Raw genomic sequence first — 14,711 nt, forward strand, 5'->3', positions numbered from 1 at the left:
ACCGCTGCACCACCCAAATCGGTGGGTCCGATTTGTGCACCCCGGATTAAAATAAAATTTTCTGCCTCTAGTAATCGGTGGGACCGATTACTGCACTCATCCGATAACGTCTTCCTCCACCACAAATCGGTGGCACCGATTTATTCCCCATCAACCTCTCCCTCACACAAATCGGTTCTTCCTCCCTGCTTGAAATCGGTGGCACCGATTTTTTCCCCCAAAAATTAAAAAACGCAACGCCGTCATAACAGTGTAAATCACCGGTAATAATCATATCTCAGCATAACTCACACCCGGGCATCATATCTAAAAAAATCAGCCCCCAAAATTCACTTTTTTTGTTTTTTTAATGGAAATATGGGATGGATCCAACTCCATTTTGGACCCAAATCAAGTGGACTCCATCCGATTATGATATTTTTTTTTTACATTATATATATATACATTATTTTTAATGGTAAAATTTTTATAGTTAGGAAAAAACTTATTTTATAGTTTAATTTAATTTAGTTATATCTAAAATTAATAAATAAAATTAATACAAATTAACAAATTTAAATTATAATATTTTAAATTTTAAATAAAAAATATTATTTAATTCAAAATTAAGTAATTTAGAATTTAAAGAATATTATGATTTGAACTAAATATAAGGATCCTAATCGAATAAAGTTGTCGTTCTTTGTTTTTGGAAATAATATTTATTTTTGATTTATTTATGAAAAAAAACTGCAACATTACATTGATCCTTATCCTCATTTATGTGAAAAATGAATAAAATAATTTCTTAATTCTTATATTTATTTATTATGAGTTCTTGGTAGTAGACCGAACCACACTGCTTCGTTTCGCGCCGTTACTTTTGTCTGTCTTTCCCTTCGTCCCTCATACTCCCCATAGCACACTTACTCTTCTCTCTGTTCCTCTGCTTCTCAGGTAAGCTCAACCCACCTTGTTTTCATCATTTTCTGTTTGTTTCGTGTTATACTTTTGATGGGGTATTTCAAAATTCCCTTTTTCCTTTATTTCTGTGGTATGTTATGTACCCTTTGTTGGGTATGAGTCATGAGTGTATCATGGTTTTCATTGTTTTTCCAGTATATTCGTGCTTTTCTTAATGGATATGTGATGAAATTTGCCTGTTCAAATGATTGCTGTTGAAAAAGTCAGAGTAAAGCTTCAAGCTTTATGATGTCCCGGCGACAAAAAGAAAGCTTGCCCATTCTTTGATTTTTAAGGGTTTTTCAATTTTGAACTGTGTGGCCCAAGTATGAAGTAGTTCATAGAATCTGGTAATACTAACAAAAAGCCTGTTTTGCAGTTCATGATGTGTTTGTTTAAGAATAATCTGAGATTCCTCTATCGAAAAGTCTAATCAAATCAGTATTTATAGGGGGAAATTATATCAGTTTGATTTGTACTGCATCATTTATTTCTCAGCTTAAATGTATTTCTTTTTTTTGTTCAAAACTATCTTTTCCCCTGCAAAAGAGCTAACTTATTTCTGTAGCATGCTATGTAGCAATCTTTCTTATTGTTGTTGTACAATGAATTATGAACCATGTATTAGAGCTTTAGAGTTATAACTCTTGACTCATTGAACCGCAGGACAAGGATGCAAGCCACTACTGGAGTTGCAATGATGGGTTCTTTGCAACAACAGCCTGTTTGGACCAAGGGGATGACTTTCCCTAATAAAGGGCTCGGCAATAATGGATGTTTAGCTCAGACGAAGTTCTATAGTTTGAAGCCATGCAAAGCATCTCATGTTGAAGGAACTGTACTTACTGGAACTCCATCATCTTTGTCCGTCTCTGTGCCTGAAATTGGAGGTAATTATAGTTTTACCATCTGATTGAAAAATTGGTATGTGCAAGTGACTTGTATTTTATCTATTTATTTATTTTATCCCTTTGTAGACTAGAGTAATAAATACTATTGAAAGTTTTAGATAGATGCAAGTAGAATAAGTGTAAATCATCCCAAACATTAGGCTTGAGGTTTTCAGTTTTGTATTGTATCAGGTGATGGAAGCAAGTTTGTGGATTATGGCTTGAGTGAAGCCGATCATGAGGTTCGTGCAATTATTGATAAGGAAAAGGACCGACAATTTAAAAGTTTAGAGCTTATTGCCTCGGAGAATTTTACTTCTAGAGCAGTGATGGAAGCAGTTGGTTCATGTCTCACTAACAAGTACTCCGAAGGACTACCGGGTAAAAGGTAAATTCTTCTATCCAAATGCTGTCTTCTTTTTCTGTTAAAGTAATTTCATTGACTGGAATCTTGTTATACATGTAAGGTATTATGGTGGTAATGAGTACATTGACGAGCTTGAAATCCTATGTCAAGAAAGGGCTTTGACAGCATTTCATGTAGATAGAGAGAAATGGGGTGTAAATGTTCAACCGTTGTCTGGTTCCCCTGCTAATTTTGCAGTATATACTGCAATTCTTAAACCACATGATAGAATAATGGTAAACTATTCTCCATTCAATTTAACTATGCCAGAACGGTGTTCACGTTATGTAATTGTCCTAATGCACAATGGTAATTTACCAGGGTTTGGACTTGCCTCATGGGGGGCATTTATCACATGGATTTATGACACCCAAGAGACGTGTATCAGGAACATCCATTTATTTTGAATCTATGCCTTATCGACTTGATGAATCAACAGGTTCCTTTTTTTCTTGTCACTAAATTATTGCAGATTTATTTTCTAATTTGTTTGATAACTTAAATTTTTTAGCCTGTTTTGGGTTCTATCAGGTCTTATTGATTATGATATGCTGGAGAAAACTGCAAACCTTTTCCGGCCAAAACTCATAATTGCCGGTGCCAGTGCTTATCCTCGAGACATTGACTATCCTCGCTTCAGAAAAGTATGTTTTCTACTTAATTATTTTCTGGAGTATATCACGATTCATACCCTTGAAAATCTTATGTGATTATGTTTGCAAAGAACTAATGATGGCTTATATACTTGTGAAGATTGCAGATGAAGTAGGTGCTTTTCTTATGATGGATATGGCTCACATAAGTGGGCTTGTTGCTGCATCTGTGCTTGCTAGTCCCTTCGAGTTTTGTGATATTGTGACCACCACAACCCACAAGGTTTGCCTTGAGATTTTTCTACTTCGTGCTTTCTACGTTATGGGTTTTGAGAATTAGTTTTGTGAAAGTATATTATTCTATTATGCTTACTTGGATCCGTAATCCCTGTTATATATAACTTGTGTGTTGTATTAAGACACAGTTCCAATTGACTTTATCCATTATATATTTAATCCAGTCCTTGAGAGGTCCAAGAGGTGGTATGATATTCTTCAAGAAAGATCCTGTGCATGGAGTCGATCTGGAGTCTGCCATAAACAATGCTGTTTTTCCTGGTCTTCAGGTAAATTAGAGTTGCCATCTTGCTAGTTCTCTTGAGCATTCTGATTGATAAGATGCAAGTATGCTTTGCACCTCTGCTGTCAGATACATCAATTTCTTTTCCTTTGTAGTTTGTGATCCTAATAGTGTAAGTCAATTATTCAGGGTGGTCCTCATAACCACACAATTGGAGGACTAGCAGTTTGCTTGAAGCATGCTCAATCTCAGGAATTTAAAAATTACCAAAACCAGGTACAATACTTTTCATCATTAATTAGAATCGATGCAAGGCGCTTCCTAATGATTGCACATGTATGCACCATTGTGCAGGTGGTCTCTAACTGTAGAGCTCTTGCAAACCGGTTAATTGAGCACGGGTATAAACTGGTCTCTGGTGGTAGTGATAATCACCTGGTTCTTGTTGATCTGAGGCCATCTGTAAGACTCTTACTCATGCCTTTGTTTTTATTGTCTGAAGAAATATAATGTAGTCTGTCAAAATTTTCATAAGTAAACTGCAATGAAAATTCCTAACCATGCTTTTCAATGTAAAGGACATGACATGATCATATCATATTAACTGGCATCAATTTCTTCAGGGTATCGATGGCGCACGAGTTGAGAAAATTCTTGATATGGCTTCCATAACCCTTAACAAGAATTCAGTGCCCGGTGAGACTATTACCACTTAACAAGCATCATTTTTTTCACATACTTTTGCTAATTGTGATGTTTATGCTGCATTAATTTTCACTGACATTTGGCTAATTATAAAAGGCGATAAGAGCGCCCTAGTTCCCGGAGGCATTCGCATTGGATCGCCGGCAATGACAACAAGAGGACTCAGCGAGAAAGAGTTCACATTGATAGCTGACTTAATTCATGAGGGTGTCCAGATAAGTCTTGAAGCCAAGAAGTTGGTGTCAGGGACAAAGCTGCAAGATTTTATGAAGTTTGTAACATCTGCTGAGTTTCCTTTGGGAGAAAAGGTTTCAGAGTTGCGTGGTAGAGTTGAAGCTCTTACTACTAAGTATCCAATCCCAGGGGTCTAAGCCTGTGTACTTTATTTTAGAAGCTGTTCAACAATTTTTTATATAATAATTACATGCTTCGTCTGTATGTTACTGATTTTATTAAATTACTTCTTTAAATAAAATACCTACCTACCTTGCAAAATGTTTATCTATAAAAAAAAGTGGCCTTTAAGGTTTAACACTATAATAGAAACCTTGGTTCCTAACAAGGGTTTAGTTTGGTGACTTAATCTTATCCTTGACCATGAAAAATTTTGAGATTAAATATGAAGTTTGATAAGAGTAAAAGTAATTTTTATGAACTCACTCTGCATCTCTCAAACTACAAGTGACCATTTTCAAGTATCTTATATCATATGGGTCAACTATTAAAATTTCAAAAACTAAATCAAGGATTGGTAAATTATTTTACCTCAAAAAGTTATTCATTCTTCTAATAGACTCTTTTAAGACGAATGCATGTGTTTCAAAAAAAATTAAGAAACTTAACTATTCTTAAAGGTTAATTTACGATTAAAATTTAAAGAAACAAAATATAAAATAGGGCTGCACATGGATCGGATCGGATCAGATACGATATCCGCATAATTAAAAAAAAAATAATTTTAAGATTCTGTTTGGCTATTTTTACAAAAAAATATCGAAAAAATTCATTTTTTATCTGTTTAAACCTATTTACTCCTAAAATATTATCAATAATAGTTCTCTTGAATAACAAAAATAAAATAATAACACAAGATTTAAGTTTAATTATTCTAAGTTGAAGTACAATATAAAAAATTAAAAACAAAATATTATAAAATTCATAAAATAACACACTAAAATTCATATCCCATTCGGATTTATTTTCTTAAACTATGCTATTTATATGTGATGTGCGGATATGCGGATTTGTGGATCGGATCCGCGAATATCACTGCCGAATCCGCAATCCGATCCGACCATAGTGCGGATCGGATTCGATCCGATCCAATGGCTCTACGGATCGGATAATATCCGCAAAATTCGGATCAGATGCGGATAATTACCGCGGATATGCGAATATTATTCGATCTATGTGCAGCCCTATTATAAAACACCTTAAACCCTAAATTTTTAATTTTAATTATAAATTCTAAATCTGAAATATTCTGTAAAAAAAAAAAAGAAAAATGTGAAAAATTGATTAACTGGGCCTTGTAAGTCATAACATAGAAGAAGCCCACGAGTGCCTCTTGTGTGATAAAACCTGGGTCACGCACACAACGCAAACACAAAACGGAACGAAGAGCAATTTCAATTGAGAGATACAGTATAGAGAGAGAAGAGAGAATCCAAGAGCAAGTTTGTATCAGCTTCAGCAGAAGAACAAGATGGTGGTTGAAGATACCCAGAAATCAAGCATCACTGACGACCAAATCACCGCAAACCCTAACAACGAAAACGAAGACCTTGAGGAGGGAGAGATCCTCGACGACGACGACTCCTCCGCCACCTCCAGGCCACCCTCCTCCTCCGGCGCCCTCGCCCGTAACCCCCACCCTCTTGAGAACTCTTGGACCTTCTGGTTCGATAACCCCTCCGCTAAGTCCAAGCAAGCAGCTTGGGGCAGCTCCATCAGACCCATTTACACCTTCGCCACCGTTGAAGAATTCTGGAGGTCAATCTTCTATCTTTTCCCATTTTCCGATTTTTGGGCACCGTCAAAAATTGTCCTTTCATTAGTTCTTGATGAGATCTTTGTTGTGTATATTTTGTTTATTTGTTTGTTTTGTATTATTTTTTAAAAAACAAGCCTTTTGGTTTCTTGCTTTTGATGGTGGTTACAGCATTTACAATAACATACATCACCCTAGCAAGTTGGCTGTTGGAGCAGACTTTCACTGTTTCAAGCACAAGATTGAGCCTAAATGGGAGGACCCTATCTGCGCTAATGGGGGAAAATGGACTATGACATTTCCTAGGGGGAAATCTGATACCAGTTGGTTATACACGGTATTGTTATGTGAAAACCATTGATTCATTGCATTGATGAATTGAATTTATCTGTATGATTTGTGATGTGAGCTAATATGTTCTCTTTTTTGTTTTTTTGTTTCTAAAGTTGTTGGGGATGATTGGAGAACAATTTGATCATGGTGATGAGATTTGCGGAGCTGTCGTAAATGTCAGGAATAGGCAGGAGAAAATTGCTCTTTGGACTAAGAATGCTGCAAATGAAGCTGCCCAGGTTTTGAATTAGTTATTTCTATCTTCTAAAAATTGAGTATATTGCTAGCTGTTAATTGTAATTTACCAAAGAAAAAGTTCAAATCTGTTTACATGTGAATGGCATACCTAATAATGAACTTGCTAAACTGTTTGATATGGAGTGCAAATAAACAACATAACTCAGTTATTTGCAGTGACTGGTTGGAATTGTTAGAGATATGAAATTTTTACCAATAGGTGGAAGTTCTATGTAATTTACTCTTGAACATGCGAAGGTGGTAGATATGTATTGTTACAATGAACAATAGCAATGAACATTCCGAGTCCTTTGCTTGTGCTTGTGAATTGTATACATCTATTGTCAAATTCTTTGGACAACTTGTGGAATACCAAATCCAAAACTGTGTTTCTTGTTGCAATGCAGGTGAGCATTGGAAAACAGTGGAAGGAGTTTCTTGATTATAATGATACCATCGGCTTTATATTCCACGTGAGTATAACAACTATATGAGCTTTTGAATTTGTCGTTACAAGTCATATAAGTTCGTGATTTATGTTTGTTGTTGGCTATTTGTGCAGGAGGATGCAAAGAAGCATGACAGAGCCGCTAAAAACAAATACGTCATATGAAGTGTATAGCGTTCATTCTATGTGGTAGCAAAGTGTAGGCTGTGTTACATTTTTCATGTATGTAGCCGAGAGTTATTTGAAAACCTTTTTTGCATCTCTTATCTTCAACAGTGTGTTAAGAACCGTGTACCGTGAATAGGTGACTCTGTTATTTCATTAATAATAGTTTTGTTTTACTAATTGCATCTTATATTGATATCTTGCACATTCTTGGCAGACTCTTGTGTGCGATAAAATGAATGATGTTATGTTATTTTTTTTTAGGTCATGATGTTATGTTCTTATTTCAAAACTGGTTCAACTATAGTACTTTTTGGGCTGAGTTATACTTCACACTATCGTTTAGGATATGCGTATGATAACAGGTAGTAAGATCAAATTAGAGTCAAATTCAAATTTAGGTAGTCCTTGTATGTTAATCAATAGCATAAGTTAACTCTTTTAAGCAGAAAGTTTACCCACATATATTGGCAATTCTTGTATGTAAATTTAATAGTGCACAATCCAACACATTATTAGCATGAGAAGAGGGAGCAAAAACATTGCATATCAAGTCAATGTACACATCAAGTTGTATTTAGAACGACTTCCACTACTAGGCAGATAGGAAAGAATGGGGGCAACAGCAAAGGCATAATAGGGGATCTTGTTGGACAGCAATGTGCAGCATTTACAATCAATCTGTTTCAAAATCAGATAGATGCACAATTAGGAACTGGTGCCTGGTAGTACTATATTAAAAGTTAATCACTACAATATTTCCCCTTCTTCGCAGCCTCCGTTTGGTAACACCTCGTCTTCATCCGCGGCATACTCGTCTTTGATAAATAAACCAAGCCGCTCCAACGGGTTTTCAAGCTGAGGTTTCTCCAATGTCTCCTCCATTGCAACTTTATAGCCATGTCTACCAGCCACTGCCTTATAAGATAATGTACACCCACTCAAAATTTCAAGTTCTCTCACTATCTCCAGATTGTGCTCTATATCAACAGTCCTTTTCATCTATTAAAAAAACAGAAGATATCAGAGTCGACCTTCATTTTGTTAATCATATCATTTGAGTACCAAAATTTATTTGAGGAACAAAACCTTTTCTATTGCAAGTCGTGCAGCTTCTCTTTCCTTTTCTCTTCGTTGCCTTGACTCTTCCTCGAGCTTCAATCTTGCAGCTGCTTCAGCATGTTTGATTTGGGCTTCAATTCTAGCTCTCTCTGTCATACAGCACATAATGAACAAGGATCGGATATATCATAAATAAATAAATCACGATTCTCAACAGCCCCATATCCACTTTGAAGAATCTTCTACAACAATTAATGCATCATGAATAAGTATGGAAGTCCATGCCATACACCCCACACCCCATAAAACTCGATAATGAAGAGCAAGATGAGCAAGCAGTTGCTCTTTAAACAAAATATATAAAATACAAAGGGAATTGCTGGATATTGGTACCACTCAAATTCATATAGCATCACAGTATGACAGTTTACTAGATAGCTAGTAGGGAAAGACTGAATGTGATGGTTAACTTTCTTTTGTTGATCTTATCCCCTCCATTAGCCCACAGGCATAAAATATCACATATATATCCGAACAAAAGCATCTGTATTATCAAGGATTCCAATTCAGTATTCTTACTTTGCATGACACGTGTCAACAAACACAGAAAACAAGGGAGGGACACAATGGGAAAATGGAAACAATGTCCCTCATGAACATTCAAAGTTCAAACAAGCATACAGATTTGTTCTGCCAAATTAGATTGTTTCAAAAGCAAGTAACTATATTCACCTTCTCGCTGCATCCTTTCTAATCTCTCCTTTTCTAACTGCATTTTCAGAGGATCACCTTTATCACCCTAAATGAAGCAGTAAAAAATAAATTAGGAAACCACACTACTTAAATGTCAATATCCTTTAGTAATGCAAAGAGAAGAAATACTGCAATGAAGGCAAAGCCCTACATGTTCAAGAAGTGTTTTTTGTTGTGCTTTCAAGATTGTATCTGCAAAGCGACTTTTAAGCATAGCAGCCCGGAGAGCCTTTTTAGGTGACAACTGTACAGAAAAAACAGGGGTGCTCCATACTGAAATTTAAAATAATAAAAAAAAAAGGAAGACAACAAGATTAGCATCATAACAATTCACAGAACACATTTAGATATTATTAGAAAAGAAAAGAGAGAGCAACAAAAGCAGAGCAAATAAGCTGACCTTCCCCAGAAGTGGCATCACCAGCAGAAGTTGCAAGCTGTGAACTAGAACATACGTGTTCACTGTCCAGAGAACTTACAGGCCCTTTACATATCAACATCAAGCATTCCAAATCAGCACACAAGTAAGAGAACATAACACATGATGAATGATAAGTTCTTCTCACCATCAGAATCCGGGTCAGATTTTTTCTCCAAAGGTGATGTAAATTTAGTCTGGCAATCCTGGAATTAGATATACAGTTTCTTTTAAGGTTTGCAGTTAAAAAAGAAACTGATAAAAGACATAAAATTTCATTAATGGTATAGATAAGATTGCTGTAAATACCTGCCCCAAAGCATCCTTCCCTTCAGATCCTTCAGAAGATATTTCTAAATCAATGCAGAAATGCAGGTCAACTAGGCAAAAAATTACACGTCAAATATAGACACAGGAAGAACTTTGTTTCAACTACCTGAAGCATGACTCGAATTGCTATGAATTCCACAACTGCAAGTAATGTCACCACAAACACTACATCGGCTTGTGATAAGTCGCAATGAAGGACAGGACTCCCCTTCATGGTTACTTATATTGCCTACAGATTACAGAGTTATTAGCTCCCTTACAGAGCCCTAAACACATGCTGTATTCTAAACAATTCATACCTTCGTTCAAGTCTTTCTTCACTTTGCACGAAAGCTGTGGAAATTTTGGAAACTCCACCTATGACCAAATCATTGCCAATACAATAATGTCTTCAAAAATACATAAAGGGAAACAAAAGACATATGTGACCTAATGAGGTTGACCTCGTGAGGTGACCTCAGAGAACAAAATTAACAGAAGTATCAATTTTATTTCATGATTTCCAGAAACTATCTTCAAACATTGCATATTACAATAAGTCTTTACTCTCCTCTCACAGAAATCAACACTTACATTAGCATCTTTTGCTGCCATTGAACTACCCTTCTGAATTCCTTTGTGCTCAGATACTCGTGACTTTTTGGGCACCGCGTCTTTTTCTTGAGACTGCATCCCATTACAACTCTTTACTCCCGTTTCCTTGATGAACCCCGTCCTATTTTTTTCAAGGTCTTCTTCACATTTCAATTTTTTATCCAAATCTTTCCATTTTTTCTCAAATACTTTGCTGAGTTCCTTGGCCATTAAATGAACATCATTATTGGGAGGATTATATGTCATAGCATTCGAAAAGGTTAACCTGACATCAGTGGCGAATTCCTCAATGCTGGAATAAATATTTTTCTCCAGCTTGGATTTAATTGTGCCTAAATCCATGGGTTCAGATATGATTGTGAAATAATCCGGAATGTTTAATGCCACAGGGTCCACTGGCTTACTAAAAACCCAGCTATATCGATGAGATGTTAAACTCTTCAGGACTGTAGAGCAGTGTGAAGATCCCTTTCTATCAATCTTCTGCCTTTTCTCTTTTTGGCACTCAATGCTCCCTGTCCCTGGCAGTCCCCTTTTGTTGGAATCTGCCTTAAGCGACTTCTTTGAACTAGAGAGCTCACTTTGATCAATTAGGGAAACTTTCTGTGCAGCCTCACATTTTGTTCCAGAATCAACTTCTATCCTTTTGGTTGAGAATTTGATCCTCAACTTTGTACTAGGTACGATAGTTTCAGTGGCAATCATGTTGTGATAAAAAAAGACTAAACTGTGAGCTCACTCCCTAACTTTTCAAAAAACAAGTAGAGTCCAAATACTTCAGAGGGCAAGGGCATTAAGCGTGAAATGCTTCCATGTGAAGACAGAACACCTACATGACAAAAATACATTCAAAACAAGATACCAAGATAGTAACAATCACAGAACAAATATCCTAAAACTGCAATGCCCTACTTAACCCTTTAAAACTTAGTTTTGATAAAAACTATAGCCAAATAGGTTAGTTTAATGTAGATACCGAAATTAGAAGTCTAGTCTCCAAATCTTGGACAGTAGTTGCATAGATTTGACAAGGTAATTTTAAAGGTATCGAATCCAGACTGCTATAATTAGAGAAGGGGGAATTAAGAGGTCGAATTATACTGTGAATAAGCTAAGCACTACATCATAGCAACTAAACAAAAGGTCGAACAAAAACCATAATCAAATTAAATTCAATCATATGCTGATAATCTTAGATCTGAGCAAAAACTCAAGTATCACAAAATCAGCATAGATCGTATACCTGCCTCTAACAAAGCAACCCACTTTCGACATCAATTGAACTCAAAGTAAAGTAAGAAATCACCAATTACATCGAATTCCCATTCAAATCAAGTTCCGAAATCGAAACCCTTTTAGGTTACCATGTTTCGATAGCAACCAGGAAAATTAAGATGAAGAGTGAATAATAGATGAGCGCGAAGAAAGTAAAAAAGGATTCGGAGGTAAAAGTACCTGAATTGAAGCAGAGAGAGAGGGCTGGAAAGCCCCCCTCGGAGATCGACGCAGCAGGGCGAAGGGAAGGAAAAGAAGCGCAGAGGAGTGGGAGTGTGAACTTTCTAGCTACCAGTGTTTCTTTTTTCTCTATCTCTTCTTTTTTAGGGTTTTTCCTTATCTACGCGTGTTTCAGTTGACTACTTCTACAGTTCTACTCTTATTACTTGCGCTTTACTCTATTTTTTTTTTTTAAGTTTTTTTTTTTTTTTTACTTAAAATATGGAGACTCAAACCCGCAACTTTTTAATTGAATATGGAGAAATTATGCCATTTAAATTATTGTTTCTTGGCTTTTTTAAAGTTTTTTTTTATATTTATTTTCAGTGACAAAAAATATAACAATTATATAAAAGAATATCAAAACCATCGACATCATGTGTATGGTTTTGTTTCTTATCTTATGGAGTTGAGAGAAATTTCTTGGTAAATTTGAAGTGAAATAAAATTATAATAAAAATCAAATGGATGTGGTTACAATAAACTTGGTACTTACCCAGTCTTTTTTTTGGTATTAGGTTGAGGATTATTTCCAAAACAAAATATATATATTGGATATAATGGGCCAATTAGTGTAAAGCTGGGCGTGTCTGACAGATTCCAAAAATGTTAGATTCTAATACTCAAGCCCAACTATTATTTTGCGACCCACCTTCACTTTACATTTTAATTAGAGATATGTTATTGGGCTTTTCTGCTTGTAGGACTTAGCCCATGACCAAACATATATTAATAGGAATATAACTTGGTGAATGAATAATTATTATTCATTTTCTAAACATAAGTTTTTAACCTCTTTTTCTAGTATTGATAATATTTTAATAATTATTCTGATACTATCGAAAATTGGGGAGTAACTTATCCCTTCTTTTACATTGTTATTTCATGAGAAACTTAATTATATATACATTCAACATATGAAATAAATCTCTTTATATATTTTATATGAATATAGAGTATCATGTTTAAACTAAATACTAGATAATTAATTTATCACATCATTTTTATCCTCTCAAAACTATACAACATGAGAAATATTTGTATATATAATTCTATTGTGCATTCAATATATCTTCCAAAAACTTTTTTTTCTTTTTTTTTATATAATTTTATTGTGCATTTAATTATTTGCTTTCATGGACAGACATACAATAATATAGGGCTAGTTTGTTTATAAGAAGAGAATAAGACAAGACACTAAAAATAAGACACAAAATACAGAAATACAAAATTTTGTTTTTTTGTATTTTGTTTGGTGATAAATTATAACAAATTTTGAAAATTTAATTTGTTCTCTTTTTTTTCATCTAAAAATTTGAGAAGAAAAATATAATAATAAAAAAAATTAACAAAAATAATAAAAGAACAAATAAAAAATAAGTTGTGTCCTTTATTAGTATCTCTGTGTTCTTCTGTCAGGATTGACACAAAATATATTAATTCAGTGTCTTTTGACACAATGTATTTGTCCATGTCTCATCTGTCAAACACGATTTTATGTCTCCATGTCCCTGTCTCAATATCCCGTCATTGAAAACAAACGCAGCCTAGTGGATCATCTATGTCCTTTGTATCATAATGCAAGACTCGGTACAACGACTTATATATACAAATATGCCAAACACGCCGATTTCCAATTGTAAGAATTGATTTTTGCAAAATTTCTCAACAAGGGCTAGTACTTGCAGCTCAACATCAATGTCGACTTGTTAGAAAACAAAGTAGTCCCAATTAATCATAATATATGACAAATGGACACAGGATTGCATAGACTCTAGAGTGTCCAACGTTTTCGTATAATGAATTTGTCTAATCCATGACAGCTTGATCATGCTAGATACATGATTGTTTTTGCCCAGCAATATCTCGAAGTTGACCATGCAATCGTCGACCTAGGTGAAAAAAACTAATATCTGTTCTTCCACTTACAACACGATCGTTATTCGGGAGACCATAAATGTGTGCCACATCCTCGAGAGTAATTGTACATTCTTCCACTAAAAGATGAAACTTATGTGTTTTCGGCCACCGTCTATCTATTAATGCCGTCATTAGGGATGATTTACAGTTCACTCTTTCTATTTGAGAAATATGATAGAACCCGATTTTTCGTAATGTTTTCATCACCAACTGACTATATCATTTTAAATGACCAATTTTTTTAATCTTAAAACTCTATGTGCCTAAATATGAAAAAAAAAATTGACTAACCATAATTAAAATTAATAAATAAATTAATAAATAAAATTTAGCCAAGGTATCTATATATTTTTCATAACATAACATATAATATATATGTTAATATATATTTTAATATTAGTGATATATATTATCGTAATTCTATATATATAAATAATAATATATTTATGTATGTTGCGTACAACAATATATTGTCCAGACATGCAACAACACTAGTAGACTATCCATATTCTTTGTATAATAAGGCGAGATCCGGAACAACAATTTAGACAAATATGCCAAATTCGTCGATTCCCAACTGTAAAAATTGATTTTCGTAAAATTCCTCAACAAGAGCAAATACTTGCAGCTCACCATCGATGTCGACTTGTCAGAAAACAAAATGGTTTCAATTAAGCAGAATATGTGATAACGAACATAGCATTACACAGACTCTAGAGTGTCCAACACCTCCGTATCACGAATTTGTCTGATCCATGACAGTTTGATCGCACTAGATATATAATCGTTTTCGCCCAGTGGTATCTCGAAGTTATGGCCACACATTCATCGACTAAGTAGACAAAACTACTACCTGTTTTTTCACTTACAGCACGACCGTTAGTCGAGAGACCATAGATGTGTGTCACATC

At 34.8% G+C, this 14,711-nt stretch overlaps 3 protein-coding genes across 4 annotated transcripts; 2 read left to right on the forward strand and 1 right to left on the reverse strand.

Annotated features, from left to right (window-relative positions):
• The first annotated feature begins 805 nt into the window (after nt 1-805).
• LOC107623162 (serine hydroxymethyltransferase 3, chloroplastic) lies at nt 806-4,551 on the forward strand. 2 transcript variants are annotated; one of them, XM_016325326.3, is made up of 12 exons: nt 806-936; nt 1,609-1,832; nt 2,025-2,220; nt 2,300-2,474; nt 2,560-2,677; nt 2,770-2,882; nt 2,992-3,114; nt 3,293-3,397; nt 3,541-3,627; nt 3,706-3,813; nt 3,975-4,047; nt 4,153-4,551. In XM_016325326.3, exons 2-12 carry the CDS (start codon nt 1,616-1,618, stop codon nt 4,425-4,427), a joined length of 1,590 nt encoding a protein of 529 aa, XP_016180812.1. In that variant the 5' UTR covers nt 806-936; nt 1,609-1,615; the 3' UTR covers nt 4,428-4,551. The 2 variants fall into 2 exon arrangements, with proteins under 2 accessions (XP_016180812.1, XP_020968709.1); XM_021113050.2 differs by having other exon boundaries at nt 3,541-3,813.
• Nucleotides 4,552-5,648: 1,097 nt separating this feature from the next.
• On the forward strand, nt 5,649-7,409 carry LOC107623847 (eukaryotic translation initiation factor 4E-1). Its single transcript, XM_016326241.3, has 5 exons — nt 5,649-6,048; nt 6,218-6,383; nt 6,493-6,618; nt 7,024-7,089; nt 7,179-7,409. The coding sequence occupies exons 1-5, from the start codon at nt 5,762-5,764 to the stop codon at nt 7,227-7,229; spliced, it is 696 nt and encodes a 231-aa protein (XP_016181727.1). The 5' UTR covers nt 5,649-5,761; the 3' UTR covers nt 7,230-7,409.
• A 335-nt stretch (nt 7,410-7,744) lies between these two features.
• Nucleotides 7,745-12,083, reverse strand: LOC107622879 (DNA-binding bromodomain-containing protein). The gene is made up of 11 exons (XM_016324939.3): nt 11,842-12,083; nt 10,366-11,215; nt 10,092-10,149; nt 9,899-10,021; nt 9,772-9,815; nt 9,611-9,668; nt 9,445-9,528; nt 9,196-9,317; nt 9,024-9,090; nt 8,319-8,440; nt 7,745-8,231 (listed from the first exon to the last, which is right to left on the reverse strand). Exons 2-11 carry the CDS (start codon nt 11,089-11,091, stop codon nt 7,980-7,982), a joined length of 1,656 nt encoding a protein of 551 aa, XP_016180425.1. The 5' UTR covers nt 11,092-11,215; nt 11,842-12,083; the 3' UTR covers nt 7,745-7,979.
• Between the last annotated feature and the right edge of the window lie 2,628 nt (nt 12,084-14,711).

This window comes from Arachis ipaensis, chromosome B10 (genome assembly GCF_059453495.1).
Source record: "Arachis ipaensis isolate K30076 ecotype BB chromosome B10, ASM5945349v1, whole genome shotgun sequence".
Lineage (NCBI taxonomy): Eukaryota > Viridiplantae > Streptophyta > Magnoliopsida > Fabales > Fabaceae > Arachis > Arachis ipaensis.